At 39.8% G+C, this 12451-nt stretch overlaps 1 protein-coding gene across 5 annotated transcripts in view; it reads right to left on the bottom strand.

The window, feature by feature from the left end:
- SLC35D1 (solute carrier family 35 member D1) overlaps positions 1 to 12024 on the bottom strand; it is a 48735-nt gene extending 36711 nt beyond the window's left edge. For 4 of the 5 annotated variants that reach the window (XR_004681647.1, XR_004681648.1, XM_035018314.1 and 1 more), the window contains exons 1-8: positions 11809 to 12024; positions 10956 to 10989; positions 10772 to 10858; positions 10004 to 10071; positions 8311 to 8382; positions 7420 to 7488; positions 5073 to 5175; positions 925 to 1017 (exon numbers count right to left, since the gene is read on the bottom strand). Coding sequence is in view for 3 of the 5 variants with exons in the window: in XM_035018314.1 (XP_034874205.1) it covers positions 925 to 1017; positions 5073 to 5175; positions 7420 to 7488; positions 8311 to 8382; positions 10004 to 10071; positions 10772 to 10858; positions 10956 to 10989; positions 11809 to 12011 (729 nt within the window). In the remaining 2 variants the exon portion in view is untranslated. The remainder of the gene's footprint in view (positions 1 to 924; positions 1018 to 5072; positions 5176 to 7419; positions 7489 to 8310; positions 8383 to 10003; positions 10072 to 10771; positions 10859 to 10955; positions 10990 to 11808) is intronic. The other variant, XM_035018315.1, reaches the window with a different exon arrangement.
- Between the last annotated feature and the right edge of the window lie 427 nt (positions 12025 to 12451).

The following is a 12451-nucleotide window of genomic DNA, read 5'->3' as shown; positions in this document are numbered from 1 at the left end:
AGAAAGAGCTCTTGATGAATAAAACAAAGCACCTTTATAAGCTTTATAAGGTCTTCTCCTATCTTTGATTGAAGAACAATTTTTTAATAGTCTAACTACTTTCAAAACCTTTTCTTTATTTTGGCTCCCACTGATATGTGGGAATTGTCACTGTCATTAGAGTAAATAACCGACACATTTATGCTGAAGAAACTACTAGCCAGAGGATTCATTAGAAGAAATCTTGTTACAGAAACTTGGCAAAATTCTAGGGTTCCATTCAGTTTGCAAAATTTTGCGAATTCTAACAAAATGGTGTCAAATTTTCTCCTATGAATATGGGTTTGTTTTAAAGAAAAATTCTTGTGTGGATTTATTTGCTACTCTATTCTGCATTTATTTAGCTATCATTTTAGAAAATGAGTAAACTACTATATTAGCTGCCATTTATACAGTTAAGTTACCACATGGTGCTAAATATCTCCTGGGGAAAAACCCAGCTTGGGATTTAAGCCAGCATGACAAATGTACAATAAAACAGAGAACTTCTAGAAAGCCAAGCATTTTGTTTAGGTTTGAAGAACTCTACTAATTCAGAATTTTTTGTTTCTCTAGGATAGTCTGCCACTATTTTTATTTTGTAGTTTAGTAAAAATGTAAAAATTTCCTTCCTCTAGCCTTCTGACACATAAGAGAAGGACACTAGTTGGCATGCACTATTTTTATGTTAATAGCCAAAGCTATTTTGAGCCATTTTAGTACTATCCAATACTTATGCCAAGAAAAAAGGTTAGCATGACATTAGCAAGCTAAAAAAACAAGCTCTCAGTTTTTGGTCACTCAATAAGCACATTACTTTTTAACAACCCCACAGTCTATCTTGTGGATATAAGTAATAATACAGCTCAAAAAATAAGCCATTAAATCATAATTAGAAAGTCTTACCTTTTGCGCATCTCCTGTAAAATATGCCATGGCCAGGGTGGGGAGAATCATGAACAGTGCATTATAATAGAGGAGACCATATTTTCCCAGCTCCTAGAATAGTAAATAATTAGGTGTTTCATTTGGTTCTAGCAGACAGATATACACAACCCTATACAGAATACCACTCCCACTACACACACACACCACTCCCCCACAATATAGACAGCAAATCAGCCAAATCATAGGTTTTGCAAACATTAAGAAAAAACGTAAGCTTTCAAAAGGAAGGAAAAAAAAGCAAACATGTAAGACTTTAAATTTGAGATAAATTCATTGAGTGCTTAAAATCAGAGAAATAAAAATAACATCAACTGGCTACCTCAAGACAGCAAGCAGAAAAGACATTATTTTGAATATATACGTGCCTGTCTATATAAACACAGTCCTGAAGCCCTTTCCTTTCCAGAACTGAATCAAAAGTCATCAACTCAGTCTTGAACTTTTCAGAACCATAACAAAGTGCCATTTAAGAGAGAGAGATGGGTAGGTACCAACACACACACTCATACCTAGACCAACACAAACAGACATAACTTGCCAGTGAAGTATTTCTGAAAATGTACATGTGAAGTACAATGAAGATTATCTACAATTCCCAAAAATATGATTCGTTGTGCTCTTGGCTATTGGGAAACAACAAAAGAACCACATACATCTTCAAACGCAGGGAGCCTATGAGAAATCTGGGTTCACTTTTGATTCACACACTTCTAAGACATTCAGCCAGAAGCAGTCACTTGAAAAAGTAGGCAAGAGTTTGACGGGGGCAGGGTGGGGATAAAGGAGTAGTGAGGATGGGGGCATCATATCTGCCTAACTTAACTTCTCTGATGTAAGATGACTGACTGATGTGAAAAGTCAAACTACCCTCTCAAAAGCAGCTTTGAGAAACTGGGAACAAATATCCAACAACAGAAAACTAGTTGGTTAGATGAGGATACAATCATACAATGAAATATTATGCAACCACTAAAAATGTTAAATAATACTGACAAGGAAAGATGTTCAGGAAACTGCACTAAATGAAAAATATAGGTTAGAAAACATTGTAAGTTGCTCTTTCATTTATTTATTTATTTTTTTTAAAGATTTTATTTATTTATTCATGAGAACAGAGAGAGAGAGAGAGAGGCAGAGGGAGAAGCAGGCTCCCAAGGAGCAGAGAGCCCAATGCGGGACTCGATCCCAGGACCCTGGGATCATGACCTGAGCCGTAGGCAGAGGCTTAACCATCTGAGCCACCCAGGCGCCCCTGCTCTTTCATTTAAAACTGTATACAGTTAAGTGTGCACATACACATGCGCGTGCACACACTTATCCTCCAAAACTGTGCTGCTCACTTGATGGTAGAATTAAGAGAGATTTAGATTTTCTTCTTCTTGCTTTTCTACACTTTCTACTACTTCCATTATAAATATGTAGTATCTGTATGATTTCTTTAAAGTTAGAAATTTTTTAAACTCAACAGCTGCATTCAGGTCTGAAATGCAGCACCGTCTTTATGCCACATAACTTAAGCTCAAAGGGCCATGATTTAAGCAGTCCTGAAATCATAGGTAATAAAATTTCTGATTTATTAACAGCATCTCAGCGTGGACGTACTGCCTCTCAGATAAACCAAATAACTGATTGCCAAGGCCACCACAAGCATCAATGAAAAGATGTGCTTCATTTCTAAAGCAGCAGGGAAAAGGCCACAGAAGAACAAAACAACCTTTAACAACAGATGCCCCGTCAGCCAGAGACATGATTATGATCTAGGAAGTAGAGGATGCCTACACACACACACACACACACCCCCATCCAGATAACTGACAAACACCAAAAACTTAAATGCCAAACTATTCTTATTTTCTCATTTTAACTATTTTGATTATCTTTTTCCCTGACTTCTTAAACATAGTACATCAACTAAAACTGAATTTAAGGTGTCATCATAAATATGCATTACTGTATTGTGTTCTTATATGATACTGCCCTTAATGTCATTTAATTGCTCCATTTCTGAGTACTTCCAACTTTTATAGTTTTCCTATTTCTATCTTTTGTTGTTAGCTGACCTTTTATACTGCCTCTCTGCCTATAAATAGAATTCCATCTTCTAGTATGTTGCTCCTCATCCATGAAGTATGAAAAGCGGATCAATTTGAAGTTCTAATGCAAGTGAGTCATAAGTCATTTTTAAGTGAGGAACTGAAGGACTCTCCTGGGAATAAAATACTCAGAAACACGCTTTGCTTTTTTCTAGGTTCTAGGATGTACTCTAGACTGTGCTGCCCTATACAGTAGCCACTAGCCATTTGCAGTTATTTCAATCTAATTATAATTAAACTACTAATTCAGCTCCTCGGTTGTGCCAGTCACTTATCAAGGGCTCAACAGCCACATGTGACTGGTGGCTACCGTTAACGAACAGTAGAGATACATAAGCTTTCTATCAACAAAGAAAATTCTATTGGGTAGTACTGTTTTAGACAGCTGAGGCTGCTGGACAAATGGAATGTTATCCCTGGCACCTATTTCCCAAAGCAGCAAATGGGCTGAGGAAAAAAACAGAGTAAAACTAATCTCTAACTGCTCCTTTTTGTCTATTTCAAAGAGATAAAAAATTTTAATAGTAGTAGCTTCCATTAAAATACAATCATCATATAAAGTCATCAAAGCAAATAAATGGAGAACAAGACATAAAGGTATATTTAAGGAAAATTTGTTGGAAACAATCTACAGTGGCCCCATTTCTTCAAAGATCTTCAAAATAAACCTTCTCTGAAAATAATGAAAGCTACTGGGATGGCCATTCATTCCATGGTTCTTTCTGCAGAAGGCAAAGCCCCCTGTCAAGACAATACAAACTTGACACTAATACTACTATTGAGTAGTTGAGCATTTGTATTTATGATCTCAACTCAAAAAAATGACCTGAAGTAGTTTCAGAATTATTGCACATACAGAGCAGACAAAAACCAAGCAGGTAAGGTCATGTGACTTAGGAAACATGGGTAGGGAAATAAGATAAAGTCATGTCAGTTACAAGATTTAATTATGAGATAAAAAATATACCACTGTTCAGGAAAAACTGTGGTGGCATCTGTGAAATCTCATATGGGTCCTTACACAGGATACATCATGATAAAAAGGACAGCTCCTTCAATAACAATGCTAATATATACAGCTGAGTTCTACATAGCTGCTTATTTTTTTTTTTTAAAAAAAGGTCTATTTATTTATTTAAGAGAGAGCGAATGCTTGCTTCTGTGAGCAGGGGGAGGGGTGGAGGGAGAGGGAGAGAACCCCAAGCAGACACCCCGAGTGCGGAGCCCACATGGAGCTCAATCTGAAGACCCTGAGATCATGACCCAAGTTGAAACCAAGAGTCTGATGTTCAACCGATTGAGCCACATAGCTGCTTACAATAAGGCAAACTTATGCCATAATGTAGTTAAAGCAATGTGGCTCAAATTCTCTGCTTTCTGATGGTCTGGCTTGATCTAAAAATAAAATTTAGTGTGTATATATTCAAAGTATAAAGTAGTCCGCCAAACAAAAAATATCTGTAAAGCCTTTGTTTGCATGCTGTAAGTTAAGAGAAAAGGGCTGGGTATGGAAAATTCATGTGTATGAGATCTAGGCCAAGGAACTCAGCATTGCTCCTAAAAGAGAGCAATCCTAATGCTCCCTAAAGTTTCTCATTATTTGTGGGACAGATACACAAAGTCCATTCTTGTTCTGCAGCCCCTTCCTACGCTCACTTCTCCTCAAATCTGCTCAAGGGTTTCCAGATATTTCTTTCTTATCCAGGTTCCTCACCAACTCTTCTAGAACACAGCCATGAACATTTATGACACTTTTCTGTAATGAACCCACCTAATTACAACCCTCTCCCAAAGTCAATAGTCACCCAAACCCTTCCAGAAAAGCTAACAATAAAATCTAACTGCTAATTAATAATTGAAAAAGTTTCTTATGTGAGTAGCAAAGTACAGGCATTTTACTCTGAGATCCCTAGGTCTTTCCCAGCTCTCCTAAGTATTCTTCTTTCCTAACAAATTGACATTACTACTCCCAACATCAGTGAACATCTCTTAAAGATTTAGATTGCTACCTACTTTTGAATCTAATTTCTGTTTTACATATGCGCCATTTGCTGCTGTCAGGACATCATTTATCAAAATGAAAACATATCCTTCGAGATCAAATGCCAAGTCAGAGCTGTAAAACACAAGCAACACTTTAATAGCTTAAAGAACATGCATGTAATTTTAAATATGTCTGAAGTACAATAAATGGAAGAACATATTCTTATCTAGGTAAGTGAACATTAGGCATTTTATCAACTATTTGATACTTGATATAAACAATCAAGTATTTGGTTCCTGGTTATAATTTGCAATTTCACACTCAATAGGGAAGTCTTCAGATATGAGAAGGACTAATGCTTAAACACAATCATTAGCAATAATTAATCATGTCAGTTAATAGCACTGCTCTAAATTCAAAGTCAGACAACAAGTAACCAAATTCACCATTATAATACATCTGAAGCAGGAAGAAGGCATCAGAGCTCAATTTCAGAGAGAAGGAAACCAAAAAGATGAAGTTGTTAACATGTCATTTTCCAAGGATTCATTCACACAAAAGGCAGGTGGTACAGGTGGTTGGGTCACTGGGTGGAATTTCTGAAGTATAATTTGTAGTTAGTTCTGAGATCAAGCTACACAGTAGGAACTCAAATACCTAAATGATTGCTTAAAAAGCCTATGAGATATAACTAGCAGGATTAGGGAAACTGAAGTTTTCTAGTATTTAGTTGAGCACCAGGCACAAGATCAGAACTTAGTAAACTGAACAGAATAATGAAAATCTAAGAAAAGTATGCCTTCAATATACTTTAGCACCCTAGCTAAAATAGTGGCCCAACATCCTGGGATTGTGCACAGATACTATGTACTTATAGCTAAACTAGTACACGGAATGAGACTTCTGAGGAACTCTACATGCCCCTGCAATTTTAGGCAGAACTAGCCCAATGTATAACCCCTCTTCCAAGCAGCCTGACAACCTTCTAACTTCAGACTCCCTTCTTCCCAATCTCTTTCCCAAGTAACAGGTTCTGATTAGACAAGGCTGATTGGATAGCAATCCTCCTCAGAAACTTTTTGCAGGCCAGGGTTGGCCCTGAGGAACTCCTGTTGTTTGGTTCAATTCTGGATCCCACCAGCTTTATGGAAATGCTTCAAAGAGGTTAGAGGCTCATATAGAATTTTTCTCTAAGAAGGCTATACTACCTAAAGGAAAAAACAGTCAGCTATATAACCAAATTCTAGTAACCACTTTTTCTATCCTTTTTCTTCTTTTTTTTTTTTTTTAAAGAGTGAAATTTCACTTGGAGATTTAGGGTGGAATTTGACTTAGAATATTTCCCCCTGCCTTTACTACAGGAGTGATGAAGGTAAATGAGCCAATCCAAGAAGCACACTGAACTCTCAAACAGAAAATCTATGTCAGGTAGAATCTGTGGCATTAGCAAACCCATATACATGTATGCCCTGGTCTAAGAAAAATGTAGAAGGCTTCTAGCCATCACTTTAATTTTCTGAGTCTTTGGGCATACGTTTTCTCCCTCCATTTTAAAACTGAAACTTAAAAGCAATGGGAAAAGCTTCAGTAATTTAATAGAATATCTAAGTCACGGCACTTTTGATGTATCTTAAGTGAGGCCAAATAAAGAAATTCTAGTATTTACTATTCCACCACAAGGCAAATAATTCATTATCATTTGCCTTTTTTTTTTTTTTTTTAAGATTTTATTTATTTATTTGAGAGAGAGAGAATGAGAGAGAGCAAGCACATGAGAGGGGGGAGGGTCAGAGGGAGAAGCAGACTCCCTGCCGAGCAGGGAGCCCGATGCAGGACTCGATCCAGGGACTCCAGGATCATGACCTGAGCCGAAGGCAGTCGCTTAACCAACTGAGCCACCCAGGCGCCCTCATTTGCCTTTTCTGAGACACTATTTTCTTTAGCACTATGTAAAGTAAAAGAATACCACATGATTTATAAGAGCACACAGGCTCTGGAGTCAGGCATAAATTCAAATTCCAGTGCTGCCATTTATTAGCTGTGTAACCTTGACCAAGTTTCTGAACTTAGGTTTTAGTTTCCTCAACTAAAAATAGGAAAATTACACCCACATCTTTCAGAGGTGTTGTAAAGAATGCATAAATACATGTAAAATCCCAAACATACTGTGTGGCATATGGTATGTGCTCAATAAGTAGAAGAATCAGATTTTGCCAGCCTTGACCTTAATATGGCCAGAAAGATTTAACTTCCCAGAGTCTTTTGGATGCTTTTCAAAGACATGATTCTTACTTAGCCTATACAAAATTCTTTTTTATTGGTAATTATTATCAATAACTATTGATAATTTCTAATGTGGTCTTAGTATGTTCTTACCTGGCAGCTACAAAGGCTCCAATAATCATTGCAAATACGGTCATCTTAATACCCCAAGAAAAAGTCTTCCTACAAAATAAAATAATTAAAAAGTGCATACATGTGCCTTTAGTTATTCACAGATTCATTCTGCAACGTAGGCAAAAAAAAAATACGTTTTCCTTAAAAAAGCTATAAACAGTCTTTTTTTTTTTTTTTTTTAAGATTTTATTTATTTATTTGACAGACAGAGAGACAGCGAGAGAGGGAACACCAGCAGGGGGAGTGGGAGAGGGAGAAGCAGGCTCCCCACCGAGCAGGGAGCCCAATGCAGGGCTCGATCCCAGGACCCTGGGACCATGACCTGAGCCAAAGGCAAATGCTTAATGAGTGAGCCACCCAGGCGCCCCAACCAGTCATATTTTAAATGTTTCCAAGGAATTGGGTATTTCAAAGAATCCCTTTGATGAAGCAAAAATTACACAAAAAGAGTATATTCATTTTTTTCATATTCTTATATTTGCTATCATTATTGAGCTTGAATTTTTGCAAATCAGAATTTCTTTAAGTGGAAAAAGGTCACACCATTTGTAGTAAAAGTAGCCAAGACAGGAACACTATTTAAAACCTATACTGATGTTTCTGACCCAGCGTCATTCAGTGGCAACAGTAGGTATAGGAATTCTTGAAAGTGTATCTCATGTTCAGACAGATTCCAACTCCAATTCATAATCTCCCCAACTATTGATCCCATAAACTATCAACTCCTATAGCAAAGGAAGAAAGTGCTTAAACTTCTCAAAAGATAAAGGAGAAACAAGACAAGTAATTTTACTATCTCATATATGCTGGGCCCCTCTTAAAGAGGACTGAAGTCTGTTAAAGACTAGATATATTAGAAATTTAGCTCACTTGAGTAAAACTCCTTCAGCAAACATTGTAAACAGGATGGAGAACCTTCTCAGAACTGTAAACATTGGCAAGCTGCAGAAAATTTAAAAAAGGGAAAAATATAATTAGGTAAAATACAGTTTAGCAATTGACTTTTTTAACTAAGACTCTCCAAATAAGTACCTTAAAATAATACTAATCTCTTCCTTCCATTATGCTGATTAATTCCATTCCATATTGGTTAATCTGTGGTTAAATTAAACCTTTATTTCTCCCTAGAAGTAATTCTTATTTGAAAGCCTGAGTTGCTTTTATAAAACTACTAGAAGTGAGAAACATCAAGCTACCTATAAAAAATGGTAGAGATCACATATCTATTATCAAAGGCTAGTAACAGCCACTTTTTAATTTTACGCTACTTACTATACAAACACCCTGAATAGTAACCAGGTTAGTTTTTAAAAGAAAAAGACCTCTTTCTTCCTTCTTTAGTAGAATGAACTTATTTCCCACCCACGCTCCACAAAACAACGTCTCCAACCCTCCAAACAGCATCTATGATAATCTCACCCCATGAAATACTCCTTGATTGTCCTTTTGTGGAAGTACTTTTGTCTTCCTCTAAATTACCAGAGCACTTCGCTAGCACTAGTCAAACACACAGCCTCTTGCAATATAGTTATTTCTGAATATATCCCATTTCACTCCAAAGTGCCTTATACTTGGCTAGCAACCAAAGATAGGGTGTGAATGAATGGATGGATAGATGGATGGCAATGGATGAAAAAGAGCAAATTCTATACAAGCAGCACTTTGCAGCAGGTCTACATTTCTTTCCAACTGGGTAATGAGATGGAAAAGGATGCCCCAGCCATGATAAATTTGACTGCCATGAACCCTGCCCCAGAGATACCATCATGGTCGCTCTTTCACATTTCTTGGGTCTGAAGAAAAAGGAAATGAGAAACACTTTGTCTCTGATTTTCAGAGATCTCCCCATTCTGTTTTACAATCATCTAATATGCCAGGGGGTTAGCTTCAGTGTAAGTAGTGAAACCATGGATTTCTGTTAAATGCCTTCTCCATGTGTATAATTTTAATATCATATACACCTAATACATACTACACTCCTCAAGTGGAGAAGCCAAGAATTAAGAGGTTAGAGGATAATAAAACAGTATTGTCGCAGAGCAGAGAACTACTGCTTCTTTCTAAAAGTGAATATGCTGCCTCTAAGGTCATGGGTATGATATTAATCATATTTGTTCAGAGTTCCATCTGATGTTACTTTAACTACCTCATGTTAAAAGAAAAACTACAAAAGTTCTCATAACCACTCTCTGATTTTGCTTACAGAATTTGCCTAAAATATAATATTTATAAATTGTGTTAAAGAATTGAAATCCCAGGACCTCTTCACTACTATAGGTCTGGAAAAATAATGAAAATCTCCTATAACAGCATTTTATAACATTTTAAGACTTCTATTATCAAAGTGAGGGGGGGGAAACCCAAAACAAACAAAAACTCTTTCTTTTCAAACTTAAAATATTTAAACTTAAACCTCTGGTGTAATCTTATTTAGTAACAGAAGCTTTCTGGTTCTTTCATTTCTTTTCCAGAATCAATAACAATGTGTTAAATATTTGACATTCAAGTACAGTTTTAAGAATACATCATATTAACCTCACTAGTAAAATAAAGTTATCCATACTTCAGTTTCTTTGTGCTGAACAGTCCCGTGATTTGGTTCCCAAAATATAGTAGAGGTAGTGGAAACGTCTAGAAAATTTAAAAAGGGATAACAAAGCTCAATAATAAAGATAGCTAAAACAAGGTCCTTTCAAATAGAAACAGTTTTGTTTACATGATCAAATTCTCTCCACTTAAAACATAAGATTAGAACTCATACACAATTTTGGCCCCCATGAAGAACCCAAAAAACATTATTTCTGGATAACAGCACTACTATGGCAAAGAGAGGGAAGAATGGAGAAGAAAAAAGAAACAGAAATATGAATATGATCAAACCATATGAGACAGAAACATCATTTGCTTTAAAATATGATAATGTATTAGCCCATGGCTCTAATGTCAGCAGAAAAAGGAAAGGCATTTCATCTTCACGTGGAGTCAAGCAGAGGCAGACAGAATAGTGAGAAAATAAACCCAAAGAATAATGAATGTAGGATACACCAGCTAGATTAGATGGATGCAGAAAATGCAAAACAGCTGTACTCCCAACAAGTGTTCATTAATTAAAAAACACAAGAATTCTGGGGGCCTTTTCCCTTAATTTTAAGGAGCTGGTAGGACTTTTTAAAAACACATATTACATTTATTCTTTACCTTCATTATACCTACTCTGGGCGATATCAAGATTGCCATTTTTAAATATGCAGAGGACCGATAAAAATATATAGTGACTTGTTTTCAGAAAATAAGGTGTTTTTTGTTTGTTTGGTTGGTTTGGTTTTTTTACCTTTCGAGGTACATTTCTGTCAAAGTCAGGAAACTTGACTACTCTGAGCGCCTTTCCCACCCAGAGAACTGCCACTGTGGCCACCATCTGTAAACAGAGAACACAGATTCACTGTTCTACATATAAAGACACACACAGAAGTTCTAACGACATAAACCACGTAATGCCGAAGATTCCAACTAACCTGGCCAAGTCCAACACATAGTGAGGAGGGAAATCTACAAAAAAGGGAGAGAGAGAGAGAGAGAAAAAAAAAATACACGGTCAGAAAAACCCAAACGCAGCTCTGTGAATTCCATTTGCACATCTGCAACCTTAAAATATATTTTGAAACAAACACCAACGTCTGCGCCTTATCCAAATGAAAATGTGAGAAAAAATCCCTGCTGGCTGTCCGGCAACACCGCTGATTTTGTAGCCTCGGGCGGCCACTTGCCTCATCTTGTCCGAGTCCACAATTTCAGTCAGCTGCCCGCAACGCGTTGAAGACACAGGTCTCCTCGACGGTTTCCCATCTTTAAAACAAACATGCTTCTGCTTCTGCCTCAGGGTCCCAGTGACAGCAGCAGAATCGTCTTAAATGAGCTTAAGGATGCGCACGTCCCCCGAGACCGTCGGCGAACTCGGGGACCCCGAAGCCCCGGACCCCGGCCCAGGCTGCAGGGCAGGGAGGGCATCCTCGCTCTGCTCCCAGCCTGGCATGCACAAGAGCCAAAAGTCACAAAGCAACTCCGCTCCATCGATCTGAAGGGCAAGGTTTCCAGGGCGCTGCTCGGCGGGCGCTTTCCCACCGCGGTCGAGACGTGCGCGGGGCGGTCCAGAGCTCCGCGCCCGGAGCCGGCCCCGCACCCCGGGCCCGCGCGCCAAGCCGGCCCCGCCGCCCGGGCCGCTCATTCACCGCCCGCCCTCCCCAGCTCCCGCCCAACTTTGTTCAGCTTTAACTTCAGCAGCATGAGTCCAGGGAGCCGGCGCCCGGCCGCCGCCGCCGCGCGCGCTCCTCCCCACGGCCTCGGCCGCCGCCGCCGCCCCTGCCCTACCTGTAATTGGTGAGCACGCTCTTGTTGACCACCACGATCAGGAAGGAGCTCACGCCGTAAAAACCAGCGGCCAGCAGCTTCAGGAACACCGTCAGCGTTTCGGCCGACGCCATCCCCAGCTCCTCCTCATGTCTGTGTGTGGAGGATTTCGCGGGGGCTTCTCCTTTAACCCGGGCATGCTGACGTCTATGAACTTCCGCCATGGCTGCGGCGGCGGCGGCGGCGGCGGCGGCGGCGGGCGGGCCTGGCGGTGGGGCCGAGCGGCGCGGGGGGCCTGCTCCCAGGGGACTTGCGGGGCCCTGGCCGGTGGACAGTGCCGGCTCCGCCCTCGCCGCCTCGGCTCCCCGAACGGTCGCCGCCCGTCCCCGCCCAGGGGCAGGAACGCCGGGTTTCACACCCTTGGGGATTTTGCTCGGGCATTATGCAACGCAGGGTCAGAGGGTAGGGGCCGCGCCGGGATTGGCCTAGGCATGGGTTGGAGAGGGCGTGGAGAAGGGGCAGCGGCGACCCTGAGTTCGGGCGCAGAGGGAGAACAGGCCAAGGGGGAAACCACTCGGGGACACCGGAGCGCCAGGCGACAAAGCACAGCGACAGAACGCCGCCGCCGTCTCGCGCCTGCGCGCGAGTCTGCGCGGGGTCTCTC

This window comes from Mirounga leonina, unplaced genomic scaffold (genome assembly GCF_011800145.1).
Source record: "Mirounga leonina isolate KUSES-001 unplaced genomic scaffold, KU_Mleo_1.0 Mir_173, whole genome shotgun sequence".
In the NCBI taxonomy this organism is placed as follows: Eukaryota; Metazoa; Chordata; class Mammalia; order Carnivora; family Phocidae; genus Mirounga; species Mirounga leonina.
Note: the sequence above shows the minus strand (reverse complement) of the source record. Positions and strands in the feature narration are given on the sequence as shown.